The sequence below is a fragment of the Microtus oregoni genome, unplaced genomic scaffold, assembly GCF_018167655.1.
Source record: "Microtus oregoni isolate MIOR12 unplaced genomic scaffold, Mior012 000003F_ref0000135, whole genome shotgun sequence".
Classification (NCBI taxonomy): domain Eukaryota; kingdom Metazoa; phylum Chordata; class Mammalia; order Rodentia; family Cricetidae; genus Microtus; species Microtus oregoni.
In genome coordinates this window covers 50,083,099-50,109,782 of record NW_024543062.1, presented here as the reverse complement: position 1 = coordinate 50,109,782, position 26,684 = coordinate 50,083,099, and the positions used below count along the sequence as shown (strand labels likewise).

General features: G+C 47.0%; 1 protein-coding gene across 1 annotated transcript in view; it reads left to right on the top strand.

Moving 5' to 3' along the window:
• Positions 1-369: 369 nt before the first annotated feature.
• Cfap221 (cilia and flagella associated protein 221) overlaps positions 370-26,684 on the top strand; it is a 75,178-nt gene continuing 48,863 nt past the window's right edge. The window contains exons 1-6 of the mRNA XM_041649211.1: positions 370-598; positions 2,815-3,000; positions 6,540-6,640; positions 11,526-11,612; positions 11,780-11,878; positions 14,016-14,116. Coding sequence (XP_041505145.1) covers positions 2,862-3,000; positions 6,540-6,640; positions 11,526-11,612; positions 11,780-11,878; positions 14,016-14,116 — 527 coding nt within the window. The 5' untranslated portion in view covers positions 370-598; positions 2,815-2,861. The remainder of the gene's footprint in view (positions 599-2,814; positions 3,001-6,539; positions 6,641-11,525; positions 11,613-11,779; positions 11,879-14,015; positions 14,117-26,684) is intronic.

Here is a 26,684-nt window from a genome sequence, read left to right as displayed (position 1 = left end):
ACATTGTTTGCTTGTATAAAATTGTCAACGAATAAATAAAAGATAAAGTGTTTGTAAAGAGTATGGATACAAAGGCATGTGGGAATTTCTTCAAAATAATAGAAAGTACGGACGAAATTTGATTGGCAGAGACTTGGTCATGATTGCAGTGGGGGAAACAGAACTTCTTTTTAGCTGTCTAAAAACTCTGCTAATGTATAAAGTTTCCATTAACGAAAGTGTGAAGCTGGGGCGGGGAGCGGGGAAGGGAGCAGAAGGTACAGTAGGAGGTCCCGCCCACTGGGCTGGGAAGCCCGGCCCCCATTTGTTCCTTCAGACTCCGTGGAGTCGCCAAACTTTCTCAGCTCCTCTAGGGAATCCATTGGTTTTCCACGTAGTAAGTGGCGCTCTCTAGCCTTTCTCGGGCTCTATACTCTGCTTAGAGCCCAAGAAATTCGCCCTTGCCCCAGAACAAAAGCCGCCAAGCTTCCCCCGTGTTTGGGGACTGTTTGGACGCGTCCCTTAGCGTATCCTGGGAGTGCGTCCACGTTGTCATGGCGACGCTCTGAGTAGGTTCCTGCACGCTGCCGAATCCCGCCCCGGAACTATCATCTGCAGGGTAAGAGGCCTCGGACCCGGGGCCCGAGTGTTCCTAGGTTCCCGCTGAGCTGCTAAAAGGGAGAGCTCCAGGTGGCTGTCCAAAAGGTGTTCATCTTGGGACTGGATCGGGGGAGGATTTGGGGGTCTAAAGAAATGATGGGAGGGAGAGTCTGCGTTCCACCCAACACTTAGCATGGGCTGGGGTTTAAGGAAGAGGGGATTAGGCAGGGTGAGGCCCTGCTCAACTTGAAAAAAAAAAAATGAATGTAGTGTCTGCCCTGGCAATGCTGAAGCATGCATGGTCAGCCCGTATATGGCGGTTCTGCTGAACTTGTCCATGTTGGGTTTCATGGTCTAAGTTGATGACCCACGAGGTTTCTTCCTCAAGAGGGCACCAGATCTCATTACAGATGGTTGTGAGCCACCACGTGGTTGCTGGGAATTGAACTCAAGACCTTTGGAAGAGCGGGAAGTGCTCTTAGCTGCTCAGTCATCTCTCTGCTCAGCTTGATCCTACCTGAAATACCGTGTAGGGCCAAGAGCAGGAGGGGTTGGAGGGTGAACTAGGGGCCCAGCATTGGAAGATGTGCAGGAGGAGGGTTGAAGTCGGTCCCATGGCTGTGCTGAGGAGCAAGCCGCCTTTGCTCCTGAAAGGGGTTGCAGGCAAGAGGTTAGACTAGCTAACTTATTTTTTAAATGACTGTTGGGCAGCTACTGTGTGCCTCACTGTATTCTGTGTTCTCTGGGGTCTTCTCCAATGCTGTGCGACTTCTCCAAGAAAGACGAAAGCAAAACTCATAAACATGCATTCTTGATTTTACATTCAATTTCAGGGGCTCCTCTGAGCGGCCCCATGGCCTCTGGTTAAGAGCTGTGTCTGACTGAGAAAATGTGGTGTTTGCGGCCAGTGAGATAGCTCAGTAGATAAATGTACTTGCTCTGCAAGCCCGATGACCTGAGTTCAAGCCCCAGAACACACATAAAAGTGGAAGAGAGAACCAATTCAGGTTTATCCTCTGATCGCCACATGAACATTGCTGCTACCCACCATGTATACACATAAAAGAATAATATTTTCAAAAATGTGGAGTTTCTAAAGTTCTGTTTCAAGGAAATACATTGTTAATGCCAAATGACTTATAAACTAGTAATTGAGAAAGGATGTTAGCAGGGGTTGGGAATCTGTGTTTATGAGGGAAGTAGAATTGCCGATGACTGTCAAGGACAGTAGGGACCCACAGAGTTCCCAGGCATGACAAGGTCTCTGAGACCTGGCCACCTGTGGGCTTCATTACCTCTCTGTCACCTCCTGTTAGCAGAGGGGGAAGGTGATTTAGGAATGCCTGTATCTTTTGAGTGGGAAATATTGAAGGGACCCTTGTTCACATATCTCTGTGGATGTGATGTGGAGACAGGAAGAAGAATTTTAATTATCAACTTGACACAGTATAGAATCATCTGTAAAGAGAATCTTAATAAGGAATTATCTAGATTAGATTTGCCTCTGGGTATCTTTGGATTGATTGTTAACTAATGTGAGAAGACTCAGCCCGTTGTGGGCAGCGCTATGCCCTAGGAAGGAGACTCAGTCCATTGTGGGCAGCACTGTGCCCTAGGCTAGGAGACTCAGCCCATTGTGGGCAGCACTGTGCCCTAGGCTAGAAGACTAAGCGTGTTGTGGGCAGCACTATGCCCTAGGCTAGGCCCTGCACTGTGTAAGAGTGAAGAAAGCTGGGAAGCAGCTAACGTGAGCGGATTCATTTCTTTCTGCTTTTGACTGTGGATGTTAATGTGACTATTTGTTTGAGTTCCTGCCTCAACTTCCCCTTGATGATCTGGAGTTGTAAGGCAAAATAAACCCTTTCCTCCCCTGCATTGCTTTTTATCAGAATGTCTTGTCATAGCAACAGAAAGGAAACTAGGAACTTTCCAAACTTATGAGGCTTTGAGACACCCCCCTCCTTGTGCCTGAGAGGCATCCCAGAAGCACCCTTCAGACAAGCCCTGAAGAGTCATGGGAGAGTTTGGAGCCCGTTGCCATATTGGGTTATGGTGTGTGAGTCAAGTGATTAATGAGACAGCAGTGTGTGGGAATGCAGCGTCCAGCAGATGAGAGCAGGGGGGCCAGAGCCGCAGCACACCACGCCGGGACAAGGGGTACATTTGTCAAAAGCTAAGAAGAAACATGTGTGTGCTTCCTCACGATGAGTCTACCACTCCCGTTTTTCTCCCCAGGAAATGACCTTTGACTCTAGAAGGACAACTCCAGTTTTCACGAGAAGATGGCAGTCGTGAAACCGGCCATGCAGGAACTAAAGAATGCAGAAGAGCCCATTGAAAAAGTGTCACCCATCCTCTTGAAGAGCCTGGTGGAGGAGCCCAAGAAAAGAGCAGAAGTGCCCAACCATCTCCTGGAGTCCAGTGAGTGCGCAGCCGCCACTTGTCTATGAATTATGTCTCCAGGGATCCAAAGTCCAGGAAGCTGGGACTGGGGGTGCTGGTTTAACTGTATCATCTTATAGGCTCATAATAGTTCTTCTTATTAAGAATGGTAGTTCTGTTTAAATCAAGCTGCTTAAATGGTAGATTTTAAAAAATTATTTTTATTTTCATTTATATACTTGTTTGCATGTGTGTGGGTGCCCACGGAGCCTCTAAGAGGGCACCAGGTCTCCTGGAGCTGCAGTCACAGGCAGTTGTGAGCCATCCACTGTGGAAGCTAGGAACCAAACTCAGCTTCCCTGGAAGAGCTGAAAGTGCTCTCAGCCACTGAGCAGTTTCTCCTGCCTCCCAACGATAGACTTCTGTGGTGTGAGTCAGTCACCAAGTTCACGTGCTGGAGCGTGAGGGGAGTGGGGTGAGGAGCAAGGCAAGGTTAGAACACGAGGCTGGGGAGAAAGTTTGGGGACTCAAGTGCCTGTCTTACAATCACGAGGACGTGAGTGGTGTGTGCTCATGACCCCAGCAGCACTGAGGAGGACCCCCGAGGACTGGGGGATCCCCAAGGCTCCCTGGCTGGCCATCCTAGCCTACACGGCTATTTCTGGACCAGTAAGAGACCCTCCCTTACAAAACAATGTGGACAGTGAACACTAATGTTGTCTTACAGCACACACACACACACACACACACACACACACACACACACGGTTAACATATGAATAAAAACCAATGTCAGAGAAAGCCTGGAATACTCTCCCACCAAGGCTGATGTGTAGTATAACATTTGCAGAACACATGAACGCTATGCAGATGTGCTGAAAGCCCGCCACACTGAGACGTGAGAATCCTGATATAGACCATCCACCATGGAACTCTGGCCTTCCTCCAGCCCTGTTCTACTTCGATTTCCTGAAGTGTTTTTCTTTCAATAAACTATTTCTGTTTCACCACCACTCCCATGTCCCTGATGCATGATGCAATTTCTTGCTCTGGGATGCAAGAACCTGGAATCCTCTAGAAGCACCCTCCAGTGTCTAATGTCTGCCTGGAGCACCACAGACAGCCACCATCCTCAGCAGGTCTTGGGACCACCTCACCCCTCACCTCAGACTCCTCCCTTTGACTTCCGTTCTAGAACCCCGAACACCCATCTCTATCCTGCTTGAATCCTCAAGGCTCTTAGTACACTGAATAAAGCGACAGTTCTTCTGCTCCGCATGAGGGGACAGACGGTCAACTGTCGCAGCCCAAGGAGTTCCCCTAATCTTTTTGGGACTGCACTCGAGCCAAGCCAGGATTCAGGATTCATTTCTTTGACACGGAAAAAAAAAAATACAGAACTAAGCAGTTTAGGAAGCAGAGTTGGGTTTTTTAGATATATTTTAACAAAAGCCTAATTCGGTGTAAGAGAAAAAGAGTTACTCAGCGACAGATGGGAAGATGCTGATGTGGGCTTCTCCGAGAAAATAGCCGGAAGTAACCCATACCCAAGTGTGGTGCAGGCTCCTGGAGCTGCTGTAACAAATGGCTTTCTTTTTAGACATATAGACCATCTTGGTGCCTCTCGGGTTACATTTCAAAAGATTGCTAAGAACCTCATTTCATTTCTTTCTCTCTTTCTCTCTCGATGAGATTTCAGGGCAACTCTGGCAATAACTCCGGAGTTAAAATCTAATAACGTAAGACAAGAAATCACTAGGTTTGCACAAGGGGTTTGCCACAGTCCCTTCCCTGTAAGGGGGGTTCTCTGATGGGGTTCTTAAAAGCATCCAGGCTTACAGCTGGGAGAAGAAAGGCCATAAGTAGCTGTTAATTGTGCTGGATTTTTGCTTGCCTGCTGGTGGGTGGCTTCAGCTGAATTCCCGGGTGAGGGGCTCCGCTCCTGTCTCATATCTCCCCAGTTTTCCCTGTCTCTCTCTCCCACCTCACCCTGAGCTGTTTGACCTGATACCTCGACCTGCAGGAGTGTCACCTGATGGCCGTACAACAACTTCCGGAAAACATCCTAGTTCTGCTTCCCTGCTGGAGCAGCCGGCATGTGGGGAAGTCCCCGGGGTTTACTGGAAGTGGACACCTTGTGAGGGAGGAGGTGACATTCAGCTGGTGAGGAGCCACACAGCTCTGCATCTCCACGTTTACTAACCCTATCTCGGTGTCACTTCCAAGGCTGTGGTGAAGTACCCTGACTAAGGCCACTTACAGGAGAAAGGGTCTAGTTCACAGTTCCAGGTCACAGTCCATCACAGCAAGGAATACAAGACATGAATTTGAAGCAGCTACTTACATCCACCCAAAGTCAAGAGCAGAGAGAGATAAATGTATGCTTGTCCTGTCTGATACAGTCCAGGACCCCTAAATCAGTGAATGGTGCCGACAGTTTTAGGCTGGGTCTTCCCACATCAAGACAGTCTCCCATAGACATGCCCACAGGCCAACTTGATCTCAAGTCTAGCTTCTAGACAGCTCTTCATTGAGACCCTCTTCCTAGGTGATTGTAGGTTGTGTCAAGTTGACAATTAAAACTGACCACACCCTCAGCCTGTATAAGCCTCACCTTAAACCTTAGAAATGCATTTGCTCCCTAAGACTCTGTTGTCACCTTAAGACTGTCACGTGCACGTTGGTGTACTTAACCATTTCTGGGCAGGAGCACAGCATGCTGCTTTGGGACCCCAAACTAAAAAAGTTTTAGCATTAAAAAAAAATTGCCGAAATGGATGAGCCCTGCCTAAGATGCATGAGGCCCTGACTTTCATCTCCAGCACCACATAAAGGAATGTGATTGGGCATGTCTGTAACTCCACACTCAGGAGGAACTGTCCAAGGGCATGTCTGACACGTGCTTGTGATCCCAGCATTAGGAGACAGAATCAGGCAGCTTCCTGGGGCTTGCTGGCCAGTCGGCCACTACTATCTAAGTTCCAGGCCTGAGCAATGTCTTGTTCCAAAAATCAAAAATGAACAAAAGTGGACAACACCCAAAGAATGACCCCGGAAGTTGTTCTTTGACCTCCACAAATACACACACATATGCATGCATGACCTACTTGGAGGGCAAATCAATAAATAGTAAGCATGTATGAGCAAAGATGAAGCGGGGGCTGGAGACAAGGCCAGTCCGTCAAGGGCCCTGGCTGCCCTGAAGGCCTAAGTTCGGTTCCCACCACTCATATCAAGCTCTAAGCCTGGAACTCCAGTTCTAAGGGGATCTGAGATCTTCTGGCTTCTACAAGCAGGTGCACGCAAACACACACACAGAAAGAGAGAGAGATACACACATTTACTCGTACACACATATACACACAAATAAAATAAAAATAAGTCTTTTTTTAAAAATAGAAAAGCAGACACAGTCCAGTTTATTTGGGACTCATAATCCATCTTGTTGACAGCTGTATCCATTGTCTGGACATTGCCTGTGCTTACAGTGCCCTAAACTAAAGACTGCCCACACCAAGAAGAGCATCTTCAATGTAGTATTCTTTATAGCTCACGATGGACTTGTCTTTCTTTTGTAGAGGTTTATGCCAAGCTTCTGAACAATAAGGCCATCCAGGCCAGACCAGGCATAGTCCATTTTGGAGGCTATGAGATAGAGAAGCAGCACCAACAGATCCTGGTACGTACATTTTTGTTCCTAATTCAGATAGAGAGCAGGGGCCAGGGAGATGGCTCAAGGGAATAGTGCTTGTTACACCAGCATGGGCACCTTGTCACAAAGCTGGGTTTGTTGGCGTGGTCTGGTGAGCGAGATGCAGATCACAGGGCTTATGGCCAACAAGACTAGATGAATTGAGCGCCAGGTAAAAGTGAGAGTCGTTGTTTCAAACATGGTGGTGGTATGCAGTAAAATGACTCTGTGGGCAAAGGCGCTTACCAACAGGCTTCACAACCAAAGTTCAAGCCGTGGACACCACACGGTAGAGGGAGGAAATTAGCTCCTACAACTTTTCCTCTGACCTCTGTAAGCATCTATGACACACACCACCGCCCATAAGGAAATAAACACAATAAAAATTTGAAGGTAGGGCCCAACAAGATAGATCAGCCAGTTAAAGGGCTTGGTGCCAACCCTGACAGCCTGAGTTCGAGCCCCAGGATCCCCACGGCAGAGTGAGGGAAGTCGTCTGACTCCATCCGTGTGTCATGGCAACGCTCACCCTCCAAATAAATAAAATTGACGAGATAATGACTAAGAAAGTCACCCAACATTGTCCTCTGGCCTCCACACACACATGCACACGTGTGTACAGGTGCTTGGACACACACAAATACACACAGAGAAAGAGAAGGGGCAAGGGGAGAGGGAGGGACTGGCTTAGTCAAAAAGGCGGTTCCTTGAAGAGAAACTAGAAAGGAGCATCACTGTCCTGGAACATACTAACATCACTCTCTCCAAAATATGTCCCTCCTATGCCATGTGGGGACCAGCGTCTGGACTTCCCAGTAGCCCTGTGTACGGGCATCTAGAGAAACACAGTTCCCAAAGTGGAAACTCCTCTTTCCAGTACACAGGATACTGAGTGAGGGGCACGGAACTGCATTCTGCACTGTCTTCCTCCAGACCAGTGTGGAGGGAGGAGGATGCAGACAGGGCTGCCTCTGACCTGCTCTGGCCAGGTGCCAGGCCTGCCCAGAGAAGATGCCTAGGTCTGGGAGGAGGTGGTGGTCACTCCAGCGCATGTGTTCTCTCTGCCAGAATGACTGAGTGAGGCGTGGCACCTCTTTGCTGTCCCTTTTCACCCTGTGGGTGGGGATTCAGATATTAACATGAGCAACATGAGTGGGCAGGAGCGATGACTTAACAGTTAAACAAGCATACTACTTGTTTTGTTGTTGTTGTTTTGTTTTTTACAAAAAATTATTTCCAATCTAACCAATTTTCCCAAACATTAAGAACAAGTTAGTTATTAAAAATATGTTAATCATTAAGAACACGTGGTTAAGGATGATGGAGCCAAACGCACCCAAGCGTCAGTCCCTTCTCCTCTGCGGTACTCTGAACTAGCTGCTTAATCTATTCCACACCCATAAACTATGTCAATATCTATTAGATTAAGCTAGTGCATACTACTTGTAGGAGGACCTGACTTTGGTTCCCAGCACCCATGTTGGGCAGTTCACAACTACCTGTAACTCCAGCTCCCCGCCTTCACAGGCCAACATGTACGTGTACAAACACAAAGGCATCCATGTCTGCATAATTAAAGATAAGCTCTGAAGTCTCAACTGTGCTTCACCCTGTCGGAGGGCAGCCACACACCTGTCTCTTTTCATAATGCGACTTCCTCAGAGCCCAGCACATGCTTGACACACAGAAGATACCCAATAAACACTTGGAAAGGAAAGACTCGGAGTTGGGAGTTCACGCACGTGGTAAGGACAGTGTTGTGTAAAACATCACATTGATTTTATCAGACATTAAAACAAACAAGAAGATAAAAGGACAGCGTTGTGTAAAACATCACATTGATTTTATCAGACATTAAAACAAACAAGAAGATAAAAGTACAACATGATTTCATCTTAATAGCATTCAGAGAGACCCTGGGAAAGCCAACTTCCTGTTCCTGTCAGTAAAACTAAACTGAAGCCCAAAGCAATTACCTTAAGATTCTTATCAAAAGCATTCAGACCTGTTAGAAGTGCTGGGAATAGTGCCTGTCTGGGCTCAGTCGCAGAAAAGACGTCTACTCGGACCTGCTTCCTCACCCACAATGCTCAGGGAATTAATGAAGGGAGGACAGGGAGAATGTAAGAGCCAGACGACAGGAAGAGTGCCGTGAAATGCAGCCTTCTGGACACTACCTGGCTGTGCACAGGAGCTACGCACCTACGGCTGCCTGCACAAAACCTGCACAAGAACCAGCCGGGCAAAGTGCCAGCAAGACTTGGGGAAAGACTACTGAGGTCCACCCCTAGCTGATGAGCTATTGGCAATTGATGGCCACCATTGGGGGGGGGGGGTCATTTTCTTCTGCGGTGTGTTAACTGCAGGGTGCTTATGCCCAGTGGGGGGGGGTGGTCATTTTCTTCTGCGGTGTGTTAACTGCAGGGTGCTTATGCCCAGTTGGGGGGGGGGTCATTTTCTTCTACGCTGTGTTAACTGCAGGGTGCTGATGCCCAGTGCGGGGGGAGGGGGAGCCAGTTTCTTCTGCGCTGTGTTAACTGCAGGGTGCTGATGCCCAGTGGGCCTCATACTCATACACATATGGGCCGCCCTAATTTCAAAAAGATTCTTGCCAAACAAGGGAAGAGTTCTTAACTGTCTGTCTTACTGGGGTTTCCTCTCTAACCCCAAATCAACAGAAGTCTTTTATCATGCCAAAAAAAAAAAATGATACTAAATCATTCTCATGTTCCGGGACTCTACAGTGGGGAACCTAAAGTCGCCATCATCAGCCTCCTGCATGGTTTCTTTTTCAGAAACACAGACAGCATCTAAAACCTTTCTCACACCCTTGCTTGTGACTGCCGTGGCTTGCTGAGTCCAAGCAGCTGAGCTCAAAACAAGTGTGGTATCAAGTCCTTCAAGGATTAACTCTGGGCTTGATGTCCTGAACTTGCAATAGCTGTGCTGTCCCAAACCCTGCAGTTCAACCCTGGACACTTTGTTCTGATTGATGATGTTGGTGGGGACGGAGGCACCAGCTTGGACACACTCAGAACTCTTCTTGAAATGGAAGCAGGGTCTAACAGCCTTGGACTTGTTCTGGGCCAAGCTACAGATGGTTCAGGTAGTAGCCAGCTCCTGTTGGTTTCCTGTCCTGTTCAACTGCGGTCTCCTTTGCTTTCCAAGGAGAGTGAGCCCCACCTTGACACCATTGACATCTCTCAGGATGGTTCACAGTAATTGCACCTTCTCAGAGTGAGGTAGACATTTCCTGGAACGTGGGTCATCTGAGATGGTCTTCATTCTTGTAGTAGGTGGGACAAAGGCTTGATTAGGTTTTGGCACAGGAAACTATGCAAATTGCCCACAGGTGGAATGACTAGGTGTCCGCTCATTTGCACTGAGGTCACGTGACTCTAAAGGGTTTGAAGCCTTCTGTTTGCATGCATATTAATATCAGTGCTTCAGTCTACGGGGAAATTTTAAACAATGATCTTTGTTTGGTTTTAATTTTTCAAAACCCAAGACCCCTTACATTTTTTTTCTTGTTTAGGGAAACACAAATTATATTTATTAATAAATAAGCCCTCACTTCTCCTAAGAGATAGCCAGTGTGGTTGTGGGCCCAGACCTGTACGAAGCAATGCCCTCTGACTTTCTGTAACAGCTACTGAGGAAGGACTGTACCCTTCTAAGATGTTGATTCTCAAAGTTTAGGGCCAGGACTAGCAATGTCTTCTCTTCAGGACTTAGGGATGTGGAACCTTAACACCACAGTGTGGGCGCAGTGCATCCTACCCAAGCATTAGCGTGGTTTATTTATTCACTATAGTCATCAGTGGGTCGTGAATTCAGGAATTAGGTAAAAATCAACAAAATCATTTGATTGTCTATTTTATTCATATATATGAAAATGGTCTATGTGCATGTATGACACATACGTGTGGGTTCCCTCAGGAAGCCAGAAGAGGGCTTGGTAGGCTCTGGAGCTGCAGTTACAGGCTACACCGTACATGTGTGTTGTGTGCGTGCATGTGAGTGCTAGTGCCTGTGGAGTCTGCTGGATCTGGGCTTAGAGGTGTTGTAAGCCTCCTGGTGTGAGTGCTGGCAACTGAAACCCTCTCTAAGAGCAGAAGGCACCCTTAACTGCAGAGTTCTCTCTGCAGTCCTAACAAAACCATTTTGTGGTAATCAGTTGACAATTTAGAACTTGAAATTAAAAGCATCACATGTCTTTTTTAAGTTGTGTGCTATTGATCATATAAACATTATATTACATATAAACATATGTACATAAATGCACATATACTTATAACACATGTACTAAGAAGAAAGGAAAAACCAATTGTTTTCTAATTCTTATTCTCTGTTTTCTCTCTCTCATTCTTTCTCCTCTGTGTTTGCATGCATATGTGTGTACGTGTGTGTGTGTATTAATATGTGTATGTGAGTGCATGTATCCTTATGTGTGCATCATGCGCACAAGGAAACCAGAAGAGGGCATGGGTGTCTTCTTCAACCACTTTCTATCATATTTTTTGAGACAGAGTCTCTTCCTGAACCTGAGCTAATCCTTCCTTCCAGACTTGCTGGTCAAGGAGCCCTAAGGAGTCTCCCTCCATCTCCTCCCTAGCATTGAGGTTCACTGATAAAAACTGCTGTCGCCATACCCAGATTTTTACATGGGCTTCTGGGGATCTAAACTCAGTTCCTCATAGTTGCCCAGCAAGAAAATCACTGGCTGAGTCATCTCCTATCCCATATCTCATGTCTTTAAAAAACTTAATATAATGTGCCCTCGAATCTTCTTTGTAATAAAGATAAGGTATAAGCAATGAAAAATAATGACTATGTAAATAATCAAATTCAAACTCACCTTTTTCTCCCCCAGTACATTGCCAATATTTCCGATGAAGACACACACCTTCATATCTTACCACCACAGACCAAGTACTTCAGGATCGCATATGAGAAGAAGGTACTGTCCCTGGGTCCCCTTCCCTGCTGAGGAGCTGTGGGATGAGCTGTGGCTTCTGCCCCAGGCCTGCTAGGACACGAGTGTGCGCATCCTTCATCCCACCCCACTATAGTGCTGCTGTCTGCCAGCTCTGGGGCCAGCTCCAACCCAGCCTACCTGCCTTCCAGGAGCATCGCCTCATCCCGGGCTTGTCCCTCATGGTCACGGTTACGTTTTCTCCCGACGAGTGGCGTTACTATTACGACTGCATCCGCATTCACTGTAAGGTGAGTTTCTGGAAGGACTGGGGATGTGGGGCATGTGTGAAGAAAGATATAGGGGGTACTTCATATCCTGAAGGAAGATGAAGGAGAGCAAGAAGAACCTGTAGTTTCTCAGTGTTGTAGGAACTAGATGGCTCACAGTTGTAGCTTCTGCCCTGCTGGGAAAGGATTTGGACAGGGCAAGCCTTGGCAGGCTCCCGAAACATCCTGCTGGTCTCTGCTAGTGTCTGATACTTAACACATCATAGTCTGGAAAGAACTCTCTGAGTGGTGGGTGAGGTTGTAGGCTCAGGGCCTCAGACGTTAGGCCTCAGAGAACCTGGGAAAATTCCCTGGACACTGCACTGCCGTTCTCCAATGCCCGGGCCAAACCATTTATCCTGTGCTGCTTGGGCTCTGGGGAAGCTGTGTCCAGTAACATTTATGTGCTCCTTTAAGCTCCTATATATATACACAATAAAACTAAAAAACAAGGAAATAAATGCATAAAAGCTGAATATTCTAGCATAATACAATCTAAAGAAACAAATTTGATACATACCAAGGAGAAAAAAGAAGACGGCATCAGTGGCAAGAAGAAAGAGAATAAAAACAAAGTCTGCATTTTCCATAATTAAAGCATTATGTCCCTATAAGAACAGAATTATTTCACATGTACAACTCAAAAACTTGACAAATAATAGCATGCAGTAGTCTTAAATCTGAGCCAAAGTGTCTCAGTCACTGTTGACTGTCATCGTTCAAGCTCACAGCATGCGTGATGCAAGTGTACATGTGAGGTCACACTCAGTATGCATGATGCAAGTGTACATGTGAGCTCACAGCATGCATGATGCAAGTGTACATGTGAGCTCACAGCATGCATGATGCAACTGTACATGTGAGGTCAAAGAATGCATGATGCAAGTGTACACGTGAGCTCACAGCATGCATGATGCAAGTGTACATGTGAGGTCACACTCAGTATGCATGATGCAAGTGTACATGTGAGCTCACAGCATGGGTGGTGCAAGTGCACATGTCCCGCATTCAGAACCAAGGCTACAGTGACATCAAGCAATGAACCATGGGTGAGTATCACTAGAAACATCTCAGATTCATCATGCATTTGATTTTTAAATTAATTTTTGTCATTGCACATTTAGAAGCCTTTAATATTACCAAATATCTTTAAACTCCTTATTGAGTTATGTGACCTCGGACAGAGTCAAGAAGCTGGGGTGTAGAGGCCAAGAGCACAATTCATAAGGCAAATAAAGACATTCCATGTTGATGTGGTAATTTTTACATCTAAAACTGTAGCTGACTTTGATTTTTAAATATATCCTCCTCAAGGGCAAGTATGACTATATCTACTTTGTTTAGGACCAAACGAACCTGGAGAAATCAAAGGCCTTGTTCAAGATCACCACCAAACTAGAATGAACTAGAACTGGTCTTTGTGCTCTCTTCCCGCTGAATGACTTTCCACTCTGCCTTGCAATTCTCCTGGCCCCCTAAATAATATCTTCCCTTAGAACTTCTCCAGGTGGAAGCAGATAGCACAGCATCTTTGTATTTACTTGGGGGTGATTAGTAGTTTTAGCTTTCACGGGTAACAGAAAGCATCGTTCCAGTAAGGTAGACTGAAGCGTCTTTTGTGTTTTGTTTCTGGTTTAAAAATGTAAGTTTTCAGCATTGAGAGATGGCTCAGTCAGTAAAGGACCTACCATGCAAGCATGAGGACCTGAGCTTGATCCATAGAACACACTTTTTGAAAATGCTAGCCTTGGTGGTATGGGCTTGTCATCTCATTGCAGGGGTGGGGTACAGACAAGAGGATTCCTGGGCTCTCTTGCTAGCTATCCTAGAATATTTGGTTAAGTTCCAGGCCAGCAAGAGACCTTGTCTACATAATAAAAGGTGGATGTCACCTAAACAGCGATATCCAAAGTTTTGGCTTCTGTATGCATGCACACACCCATGCAAATGCGTCTACAGACATGGCCACACACATATACTCCCAAAAGAAACCCAGTATTTCTAATGTTTTCCTGAAAGTGATGAGGTCTCCTAAGAAAATTCTTTGACGATTAAAAATGTTTTTCTTTCAAAATGATAGTTTTCCAAACGCTAAATTTAACCCCTTTCCCAATTTCAGGGAGATGACACCTTGCTTGTTCCCATTCATGCCTACCCTGTCTTGAATAACCTGGACTTCCCCACGTTCATAAATCTATCCGATGTCCTCCTTGGAGAGAGGTAAGTTCCCAGCGTGACCCAGTAAAACGTCACAGGATGTGAAAGATTAAGAAACCGGGGACTGGTGGATGGCTCAGCAGTTGAGAACACTTTCTGCTCTTGCAGAGAACCAGAGTTCAGTTCCCAGCACCCATGTCAAGTGGCTTACAACCACCTTAACTCCAGCTGCAGGGGATCTGACCCCATCTTTTCACCCCTGCAGGTACCCATGCACAAACACACATAGACATGCTGCACACAAGCACAGAAAGTTTTTTAAATTAAGAAACTTACAAATAGGGCAGGGGAGATGGCTAAGGGAGTAAGAGTGATTGACACACAATCATGAGGATCTGATTGGGATCAAATCCCAAGTGTATAAAAAGATAGCTAGGTGTGGTGTGGTAGTTTGAATGTAGTTGGCCCCATAATCTCATAGGGAGTGGCACTGTTAGGAGGTGTGGCTTTGTCGAAGTGTGTGTGGCCTTGTTGGAGGAAGTGTGTCACTGTGGGATGTCATAGCAACATTCCTATGCTCAGAATACTGCCTAGTGTGTTAGCCAACTTCCTTTTGCCGGCAAGATATAGGACTCTCAGTTCCAGCACCACTCCGCCTGCCCACAACCATGCTCGCTGCCATGGTAATAATGGACTGAACCTCTGAAACTGTAAGCCGCCACCCTAACTGACTGTTTTCCTCGTGTGAGTTGCCATGGTTGTGGTGTCTCTTCTCAGCAGTAACACTAAGACATGCGGTCACATGCACTTGTAACGCAAGTATTGGAGTTGGTGGAGACAAAGAGAATCACAGGGTCTTCCCGGCTAGCCAGCCTAGCAGAAAAATGACAAGCTTGAGGTTGCTGGTGGGTTTTGTTGTTGTTGTTGTCAACTTGATACAAGCTATCTGGGAAGTAGGACCAGCAGTTGAGAAAACACCTCCATCAGACTGGCTTGTAGGCAAGCCTGGGGGCATTTTCTTGATTAATGATGGATGTGGGAGGGCCCAGCCCACTGTGGGTCATGTCACCCTAGACAGATAGTCCTGGATTGTCTAGGAAAGCAAGCTGAGGAAACATGGAGAGCGAGGCAGGAAACATTCTTCCATCCAGGCTCCTGCCTTGGCTTCCCTCAGTGATCTACTGTAAGATGTAAGCTGAAATAAACCCTTTCCTTCCCAAGTTGCTTTGGGCATGGTATTTATCACAGGAAGAAAACCAGGACACTCAAGGCTCAGTGAGATGCTGTCTGCAGGAATAAGGTGACAGGTGACAGGAAAAGTCCCCTGGCATGCTTCTCTGGCTTCCACACAGAAGCACATGGGGGGCAGTGTGTGTGCCTCTACACACACACACACACAACACACACACACAAACACCTTCACAGGAGAAAATGGAGACTTGTGGTTTTTCTTTAGGTCCAGTTAATTTTTGCACCTCAGTTAGACAGGGTTTATAGCAGCGGAAGACAAAACAACATGGTTCAAACAATCCAACCAAACCAGGTCAGAATGCCATTAAGAAAGAAGGGGGATGTATTGGCTTACTTGAACTCTCCTGGTAGGGCTGGATCCAGAATCAGATGGAACACCCTGGTTCTTCCCATGTCCTCTTTCTGCTGCCTGAGCTGTCCTTCATAGAACCCTCTCACAGCAGGCAAGACAGTGGCCCACGATAGCCTGGAATAGAGGTGACAGGAGGGGCTCAAGAAGTAGGCCAGAACTTATGACTGTGTCTATAGGACCAGCTTGGATCGTATGATTTTTTTCATCACCCGGTCTTGTTTAGAAGAAAGGAAAGCAAATGAGACCAGATCTCAGAGTCTGTTCTTCCTGTTGAGCAAATGGCTACTTATTCCAATTGTGGTTCAGTTTATATCTCATCCTCGTGTATGTATGTGTGTGTCTGTCTGTCTGTGTCTGTATGTCTGTGTCTGTGTGTGTGTCTGTGTGTCTGTCTATGTGTCTGTGTAAGTTTGTATCTGTGGTGGGTGCCGGAAGGTAACCTCAGATGTTGCTCCTCAGGTGCCAAATCACTTTTTGTTTATGTTTATTGACTCTTTTGAGACAGGGCCTTTCATTGGTTTGGAACTTGCCCAGTAGTCTAGACTACCTGGCCCATGAGCCCCAAGGATCTGCCTGTCTCCACCTCCCCGGCACTGGGATTACAAGTGCACACACTACGGTGCCCGGCTTTCTCATACGTGGGTTCTGGGGATCAGACTTAGGTCCCCATACTTTTACCAACCTATCTCCCAACCCTGCGTATCTCACTCTTCCAGCAAATACTAAATGCCTACCAGCAGGCACAGTGCCATCTGCCCCAGAGATGTCAAGGAGATGCTAATGGACTGCTTGCTGTACATACAGAGAGGCCATGTTGGCTCTTCAGAGCTTGAAATACTGAGCTTAGGTTACATAGAGAACTGGTCTCTAAACAAAAAGTATTGAAATCCTTTTTCCAATCAGAGAGATGACTCAGTGGGAAGATGCACTTGCTTCTGAGCCAGACAACCTGAGTTCAGTTCCTGGAAGGAACCCACATGGTCAAAGGAGAGAGCCCACTCCTACAGGTTATCTTATGACCAGGACACACATGTGTGACACTCTCAATGAATGATAAAAATTGGTTTTTTCAAAACAGGGTTTCTCTGTGTAGCCCTGGCTGTGCTGGAACTCCCTCTGTAGACCAGGCTGCCTCAAATTCAGGCATCTGCCTGCCTCTGCCTCTTAAGTGCTGGGATTAAAGGCATGCACCTTTTATTTTATTTTATTTCTTTGTTTGGATAAATCTGTCCACTCTTAGGAAATCCCTATTGCCCTGAATTCCATGTCCCCAGCACAGGTGCCCGGCCCTCCCCTGGCCACCTCCCCTCTCCAGTTCTGATCAAATACCCTGACAAAAATGGCTGAAAGCGGAACAGGGTTACGTTGAACTACAGTTGAGAGAAATAGAGTCCTCAAGGTGGGGAAGACATGACTCCAGGCAGGAAGGGGTGGCCATAGGAGCAGGAAGCTGGCTGGTCACATTTTCATCCATACACAGAAGAGAGAGAACTGCCAGTGGGGTGAGGCCTGAAGCCTCCCCCATCCCCTGGGACTTCCGGCCTCCAGCAAGGCCCCTACCTCCTAAGGGCTCTGCAGCCCTCCCGGATCTCAGCAGCAGCAAATGTTCCAGCATCTGCACCAACAGGGGAGGCTTCACGTTCAAACCCCAGCACCCCCCGAGCATCCCCCAGCACCCGGCTTGTCCGTTTTTGGCCCCATGCCTTCCTCCCCCTTTCTCCAAAACCATTCTGACTGAACTACGTACCAGTACCTCTCCTTCTCCGTCATCTCAAGCTCTAAATGTCAACTGGCTGCACTTGGGAAGTAAGTAGCTGATCCCTGTAGGTGGGCAACGTGGACATTTTATCAAAGCCGGTGCGCCAGGGAGCAGGAACTCCCTGAGTCTCAAGTTCCTCTTGCCGTCTGGAAACCGCCTCTTATTTGGGCCACAAACAAGGCTATGGGCTGAGGGGGAAACGGAGTAAAAAAGTGGTGCAAACAGCAAGGCCTTGTACTGTGGTCATCAGTCACAGGCCCAGGAAGCAGATGTCCACCCTCCCAGGGCCTCCCCCAAGCTATTTTCCACATAATGTGCCTCATTTGTATTCAGAATGAAAAATTCAGCTAAACAATTTACTTAATTGAGTTACTGTTTATAATGGTATAATATATTTTTTAAAAATCTCTTAAAAGATAAACACGCTATTTTTCTCCTGCAGACATCCTGGCAGCAGGCAGTACCTTCCCAAGTCTCTGGCTCTCAGTCCTTTTCGCGGCATTTGGCCACCCAGACCCTTCCTTGCTTCATTTGGTCCAAGCCGTGCCCTAGCAGAATGATGTATCTGAACAGGCATTTCCCGAAAGCGTTCCGTATGAACCCCCGGCCACCTTAGTGGTCCAGTGCATCGTTTGGATGGGTTCTTTATCCAGCATCCATTCCATTCATTCATTCATCTCTCAAATGCCTGATGTGTTAGGTACGGTCCCAGTCCACTGTTTGTTGCTATAATAAAATACCTGAGACTCGGTGAGTTATAAAGAAGAGCACAATTCAGCTCTTCGTTTTGGAGGCCGGGAAGAGCATGGTGCAGCACCCTCAGCTTCTAGGCAGAACCTAAAGGAGATAAAGCAGGTAAAAGAGACAAGACGGGGCCCTTTATCAGTTACATCACTGCCGTGACAGTGAGGAAGGGAGGGAAGGTGGGTTGTGGCTCACAGCTGGAGAATGCAGTCCATCTCAGCAGGAGAGTGAGGCAGGCATGTGACGACAGTCAGGACACAGAAAGAGGTGAACGAAACTTGTGCCCTGCTTCCTTTTCTTTTTAGTGAGTCTAGGACCCCAGCCCATGAGATAGCGCTGCCCACATTCAGGGCAGGTCGTCTTTTCTTCTCTCTCTCTCTCTCTCTCTCTCTCTCTCTCTCTCTCTTTCTCTCTCTCTCTCTCTCTCTTTGGTTTTTCAAGACAGGGTTTCTCTGTAGCTTTAGAGCCTCTCCTGGAACTAGCTCTTGTAGACCAGGGAGGCCTCGAACTCACAGAGATCCGCCTGCCTCTGCCTCCCAAGTGCTGGGATTAAAGGCATGCGCCACCACCGCCCGGCTTCTTCTCTTTCTTATGTGAATTGTTGGTATTAGAGTCTGGTCCTCACACTTGGAGGCAAGCACTTTACCAACTGAGCCATCTCCCCAGGGCCGTATGTGTTTTCTTAAAATGTCTCAGTAAGAAAACCATTTCTTCTACCAAAGAAGAACCCCTGGGCATTATGAAGTGGAAAAGCAGAAGGATCTAAATCCATCGATGGGCAGGGATCTGGTTTCGTTCTCTTTCTGTGGCAAATACTCTGATCGGAAGCACCTTAGGGGAAGGGTTTCTATTGGCTTAGGAGTCCAGTCATAACCGATCACTGAAGGAAGTCAAGGCAGGAACTTGGAGGCAGGGACTGTTTGCTTCTTATGTGTAGCATTTCCTCCAGATAAGGAGCTCGCCTCACAGCCAAGAAGTCCAGCAGGAACCCTGTAGGGTGCTGGGTGCTGGACTGGCTCAAAGGCTGGCTTATGCTTAGCTAGCTTTCCTATCCAGTCCAGGACCACCTTCCTAGGAATGGTGCCACCCACAGTGGGCTGGGCCTCTCGTATCTGTTAACAATGAAAACAGCCACCAACAGATATGCCGGTCAGCCAACCTGATCCAGACAGTTGCCACATTGAGGTGTCTCCTCTCTGATGACTTTAGGCTATGTCAAGCTGGCGGCCAAAGCCATGAGTCTATGACAGGACACATGGACTCAAGATGTCTGTTCTGCCCTTCGCACACAAAAGAATGTGGATGAAATTGTCAGAAGTTGAGGACTTGTGTTGAAGTCACTCGTGTGGCTTTCTTTGTGTGGGGTGCTTTCTTACTGTGGATTGCTTTTTTACCGTGGGGTACTTCTGGGGAGGAGCAACCCCAACCTGACCAAAGCTGCTCTGAAATCTGGGCCGTGTCTCCATCCATCTTCCTCTAGTTGCGAATTGGCCTTGTTCACATTCATCATCTACATTTTTTGGTGGCTGGATCTGACCATTGTTAAGTTTCCCTTTCCGAGATAAAATGCCACGGGGATGCTTGCCAGCTAGCCATAAATAACTTTGGTGGCTTAAGATCTTCTGAAATGCTTCCTGACAGCCTCTGTAAATAGGAACGGTGCGTTCCAGTGTCCTTCCAGCTTCCCTAAACCAAACAGTGTCGCTGGGTGCAGAGGAACCGCGGTTCTCTGTCCTTCCACAGGCTCACTTTATCATTTGCAACTAGATAAATTCAACTGTGCATGGGGCTGGAGGAGTGGCTCTGTGTGCAAGAGCTAGCCGCACAAGCATGAGGGTCTGAGTGTGGATGCCAGCACACAGAAAAGCCAGGTGTGTACCTGTGTCCCTGACACCAGGCAAGTGAAGATGAGGGGGTCCCTGGAGCGTACTGGCTGGCCAGTTAGCCAAACCAGTGAACTCCAGGCTCAGTAAGAGACGCTCAGAAAAGAAAGTGGCGAACAATAGAGGAAGACACCCAATGTCGACCCCTAGGCTCCATACACGTGTTTGTACACACGCACGTCCACAAGAACACATGCTTCCCCCACACACAATTTGAAGATCACTTGACATCTCTGAGGATATTGTAGTTACAATGGAATCTTATTCTCCCTATATACAAAATAAATAGCATGCGTGTGTTAGATACAGACTTTATAGCGTTCAGCTCTCCCGGTTCTGAGAGGGCTTGCGCCAGCTCATCTTCCTCTGCAGTTTTCGCAGCACCGTGTTTCTGCCTGGCTGTAATGACGTACACCTGGACTCCACACTCAGCAGACAGAGGCAGAGAGATCAAGTTTAAGGTCGTCCTCAGCGGCACAGTGAACTGAAGGTCAGCCTGGGCTCCTAGAGACTGTCTCAAAAAAAAAAAACAAGTGTCTCTCTGGTACCTCATAGCCAGCTAGAGCTGGAGCCACTCCACAGACCTTGTTCTCCCATCATTCCTTCTTCCTGGCACCAAGCAACCATGGACGGCCAACCAGCTACTGAGTTATAAATAACTTCTGACGGTTCATCTTGATTGTCAACCGATAAGACTTAGAATCACCGTATAACACCTCTGGGCGTGTCTGTTAGGGAATTTCTAGATTTGGATAACTGAGGTAGCAAGTCCCACCTGGAACGTGGGCCACACCATCCCACAGGCTGGGGTCCTGGGCTGAGCACCAGCATCCATCTCTGCTTCCCGACTGTGGATGCCATGTGAGCATCAGCATCCATCTCTGCTTCCCGACTGTGGATGCCATGTGAGCATCAGCATCCATCTCTGCTTCCCGACTGTGGATGCCATGTGAGCATCAGCATCCATCTCTGCTTCTTGACTGTGGATGCCGTGTGAGCATCAGCATCCCTCTCTGCTTCCCGACTGTGGATGTCATGTGAGCATCAGCATCCATCTCTGCTTCTTGACTGTGGATGCCGTGGGACCAGCTGATTCCAGCTTCTGTCATCATGCCTTCCCTGCCATAATGACCTTGTCCTCAAACCATGAGGTGAAGCAAACCATTTCTTACGGTGGTTTTGTCACAACAATGACACAAGTAACTAATACAGGTGTTGGGCCTCTTGGCTCATTTCTGTGTGGGAATGGCCAAAGTCAGAATGGTATGTTCTGCCCCTGGCTTTTAAAGCCTCCGGGCTGCATGGGAATGTGTATTCTTCAACCAGCGCTGACAGGAAAGATTGATGACACAGACAACAGCAAAACCCGGCTTGCTCTGTGTGGACTCTGAGGCCTTGTGGGAGGCTCTGAGGAGCAGCTGCAGCAGGTCACAGCAAACACACTGGGAGAAGGGAAAAGATCCATCTTCAGAAGAGATTTGAAGAAGAGAAAAATTATTCTTCATCATAATCAGGACTCTGTGAATGTGTCTCAGGCTCAACATAGAGTTAAAGAAATAGTGTTTTAGTAAAGTGTCCACATGTTGGCAAAGGTAACAGCATATTGAAGTCTAAAGAAAAAGAAGCAGTTTTTAATGTACAATTTTGCAGGAAGAGTTGCCAGCATAGAGACAAGGCAAAATGACTGGCACACCGATTTGATACAGCACAGTGGTTTTCTCATACAAAAACAGACAATAGCAAAATGGATGATGACTTGACCTTGGAGAAATGCTTCTTTATTTCAGCTTCTACCTGGGTCTCCGGGACAGCAGCTAGTGTACATCTCAAAATCAGTATTTGGGTGAAAGCATAGGCCGTGGGCTGAAGAGATGGCGCCACTTTAAACCGCCTGCCTCACAAGAATGAGAACTGAGTCCAGTCCCTAGAAGCCACGTAAAAAAGTTGGCTTGGTTTTGGTGGACTGAATGGGAATGACCCCCATGGGCTCACATGTTTCAGTACTTGGTTCCAGATGGGATATCTGTTTGGGAAGGTTTAGGAGGTGTGGCCTTGTTGGAAGAGGTGTGTCATTGGGGGAGGGCTCTGACATTTCAAAAGACTGTTAAGCATCCCCAGGGTGCCGCTCTCTGCCTCCTGCTTATACATCAAGATGTGAGCTCTCCCTTGTTCGTGCCACCGTGTCTTTGCTCCACCACCATGGCTCTACGGCTCTGCAACTATGCACCCAGTAGTTACACACTTTTTTTATTTTTATTTTTTTTATAATTTGGTCTTTTCGAGACAGGGTTTCTCTGTAGTTTTGGAGCCTGTCCTGGAACTAGCTCTTGTAGACCAGGCTGGTCTCGAACTCACAGAGATCCGCCTGCCTCTGCCTCCCAAGTGCTGGATTTAAAAGATGCGCCACTGCCGCCCAGCTACATACTTTCTTTTACAAGTTGCTTTGGTCATGGTGTTTTGTCACAGAAACAGAAAGGAAACAAATACAGTAGTGTGCTCTTAAATTCTCAGTGCTGGGCAGGTAGAGACAGGAGAATCTCTGGGGCTCTCTGGACAACCAGCCTACCCTATGGGTGAGCTCCAGGCCAGTGAGAGACCCTGTCTCAAAACACAAGGAGGGTGAAGAGCAATAGCCAGGGTTGACCTCTAGCTGCTACTCCCGTGTTTGTTCTCTCTCTCTCTCTCTCTCTCTCTCTCTCTCTCTCTCTCTCTCCCTCTCTCCCCCTCCCCCGCCACTTGACAAGCACCTGTGTTTTTGTTATCTGAACATTTTTCTCTTCTGTAGTTAGAATTTCTTTGATTTAAAGTGCTCTGACTGTACACTTATCTATCTAGCTGTTCTTGGGCCAGTCTCCTTTTCTGACTCTCAGGAGGAAAGAAAACCTTTCCCACTCTGAACTCTAGGGATCTCTCTGACCAATAAAGCAAGTACTGAAGAGCTGCCTCTTCACTCAGCAGAAGTGGATGCCAACTTCAGGTGCCAACAGAGGGGACTTCCACTGGAGGACCTGAGTTAACAATTATTTTTAATCTTTCTCCAACATTCTGGACGTCGGGATCTGGGAGAAAGCAAAGGAAAACCTAGCTTTAAGACTCTAACCCGCTCTTCTCCCATAGCCTTGCGCTTACCGTCCAGGTGGTTTGTGTGGTGGGTAAAGTAACCTAAACCTATGATAGGCTCCAAAGGCAAACAGATGTGTGCATGGGGAGCAGTTAAAGGTAGAATAGTCATCCAGTCTACAATTCATGCGTTCAGTACCCATGCATAAACAGCCAAGCTAGCATCGCATACTAAGTCCTGACGATCATTACTGTCAGAGAAAGTCTTCAGGATGTCTGCAGAGGTGGCTCAGTCCAGTGAGTACTTGCCAGGAAGCATGAGGACCTGAGTTCAGATCCCCAAAATCTGGGCATGGTAGCAATACATGCTTATGATCCCAGCAATGGGAAAGTGGAGACAGGGAGATCCTTAGGGCTTGCACACATGTGTGCATGTGTGCGCATACACACACATACACACAGAGGCACTGATACATACAAAGTATTCTTGGATAAATTGCTGTGCCTAACATTTAAGAATATAACATAAAGAATGGCAGCGTCTACCTAAAGTGCATCCTTCATGGAGCGAAGGGAACTATGGATGGGCTCCAGGGCTTGAGCATCAGTGCCCTGACCTTCAGAGTGTCTGGATACACCCCTTCCTATTTGGTTCATGTGGCTGCTGTTCCCTACACGAACTCCAGCAGTCAGTTACATCCCAGATCTATAGTACTGCATATATGACATGCCATACATGTACACAGGCCCACATGAATGCACATAAACACACATGTGCATGCGTTAAATGTGCTTTTTACAATATGATGAGTGTTTGTCAGACAGTCAGGATTCCATCCTTTCCTCTTTCTGTCCTTTTTTCTTTGTCACCATGTAGCCCAGGCTAGCTTCAAGCTCCCTATCCAGCCCTGAGATTACAGATGTGTGCCTCCATGCCTGCTTTGTATGTGTCAAGTGAGCTACATCCCAGCCACAGCTGTAATTTCATGAACAGCTGTCTTCTCTGAGACATGGCCCCGATATCTGAGCCCAGTTCTTAGACACAGCAGCATCAAAACCAGAAGTATCTGAGTTTCATTTGTTTTATTTTAAAAGGAATCAATTTCCTTTCCCTAGGGCAAGAGCACACCAGCTGATGGCCCAAAACCAACTGGTCAGCCCTGAAGACATACAGACCCATAACCTCACACAATCTGAGCAGGTTGTGTCTGTGTATTTATGAACACACACACAGCAGCAGCAGCAACAATTAAAGAAAAGAGGCCCTGGATTTGAAAGAGAGTCGGAGGTGGGGTGTATGAAGGGTTTGGAAAGAGGACAGGGAAAAATGATGTCATTATATTATACTCCCAAAATGTCATTATATTATAATTATAAAATTATAATATTATAAAAAGAAATTCTATTTTAAATAAATGAAAGAAACACATTACTTATTCCAACAAAGAATGACCCTTTCTTTTTGATAGCTGCAGGTAGATAGGCCACCAGGACAAGCAGGCTGACAGAGGGTGCCCTGCTGGTAATGTCAGTCAAACACTATTTATAGGCTCTTTGGCTGGGAGGAACTGGTTTGAATAAAGTCAGCATGTGGTCATGGTCGCTTCTACCCCTTAGTCTAAAGGAAGCGGCTCTTCACAGGTTTAAGTGCCTCTTCATGTCTTCCTGATAACGCGAAAGCCAGTGCCTGCAGGAGGCCGTTCATTTTCCTTCTACCCAGCTGGTCCTCCCCCTGTAACCCTCAGCCCCCTTCCTGGATGCAGTCGCCAGCTCTCCCTCTTCTCTAGGCTCCAGACATAGACCCAGCTTCCTCCCAGGGAGTCACCCTGAATTTCACTCTTTATCCCCCACTAGCCCGTGTTACCTATACCTGTGGGAACTGCAAAGCCCTGTTTGCTATCGAATATGTCGTTTCCATTAAGAATTATGTGTTGAGTGAATTTAGCATTTAGTTTTCTCGTGTGTGTGTTTAGCTGTGTGTTTGTGTTCATATACTGGAAGGGGGTGTCTGATACACATTTGCACATGCTTGTGGAGCCGGAAGGCAACCTTGGTGTCATTCCCTGTAGCAAGTTATCTTGTTTCTAAGACAGGTTCTGTCACTGGGGACCTGCGGTTCCGTGGTTCCACAAGGCTGGTTGGTCAGCAAGCCTCAGCAAAATGCCTGCTTCTGCCTCTTCAGCATCAGCATTAAAACTGCAAAACCCACTACAGCCAACTTTTTACATGGGTGTGGGATCTGAACGCAAGTCCCTAAGCTTGTATAACTAGTGGTTTACCACTGAGCTAGCTCCCAGCCCCCTTTATGTGCAGTTTGTAAAGGCATTTTATTCTGTAAGGCTCTAGTCATATGAAGAACCTACGGTCATTACATTCCTGGGGACGGAGCTAGCTGTAGCTGCCAGCGGCTGGCGATGGTGAAATGTGAATTAGTGCATAATGGGGACGGGTTTACATAAAGAGAAAGGGTCCTGTGTGTGCCTGAAGGTGGCATGGCAGTGTGGTGTGTTTAATGCCACCGAATGGCATGCTTAAAATGTTTAAATAGTAAATGTTATCACCACATTTTTTTTAAAGAGTGGGGTTTGGGGTTTGGTGCTGGGATTTGAATCCAGAACCTCATGCATGCTAAGCAGGTGCTCTACCATTGAGCTGTAGCCCATATCTGAAGGTGTTTACAAAATGTGAATAAGCTGTATAGTATCCCTATAGGTGACAGACACATGTCTCCTTTGTCTTTTCTGTATGTAGTGTGTGTAGGCACACACACACACACACATGCACGTTCATGTGTGCTAAAGGTTGATATTAAGAGATTTTCCTCTCCTACTCTTTACCTTAATCTTTTAGACGGTGTTTCTCTGGATCTGAAGGCTGCTGTAATCCCAGATGGGCTTGTCTCCACTCTCCCACAGCTGGGGTTCCAGCTACACCCAGCCATACCTGGCTTCCACTGATCCTGGGAATCAGAACCTAAGTCCTTATGCTTGTCCAGCAAGACTACATACTGAGCCATCCCCCCAGCCCCTGGCCCCTTCTTTTTCTAAATTCAATTCAATTAATGTCCCCAAAAAAGAGCATTTTTTATCAAGTCTGGAGCGACAAGCTCACTGAATCCAGTCTGCTCCCTGGTGTCTTAAACTGATGGTCATAATTGCACACGTGGGTTGTAAAAGCTTTGGCAACAGAAAAAGACTTCCAAATGTACATCAACCAACAATTTATTCAAAGTCAAATGTGTTATGAATCTCAGGTGTTTGGGCTGCGCTTGCCTCTGTTGCACAGACACCATGTGTGCTCACTGAAGCCTCTGGACATAGAGCATGTGCATTTTGCACGCGGTCATACAGCATGACCCTGCTCAGATCAGAGACTGTTGTATTCTATCAATGGAGCATACCAAGTGCTTCGCTCTAATAGAAACATAATAGACTCTGCCATAGAGGAATCGTATCCTGTGTGTATTGCTGCTTCATTCACTGTAGCAGAGTCCTGGTCACCCAGCTGTCCATCAACAGATGAATGGATAGTGCAAAAAAAAAAACCCACATACACACATACATATGAGCATACACACACACA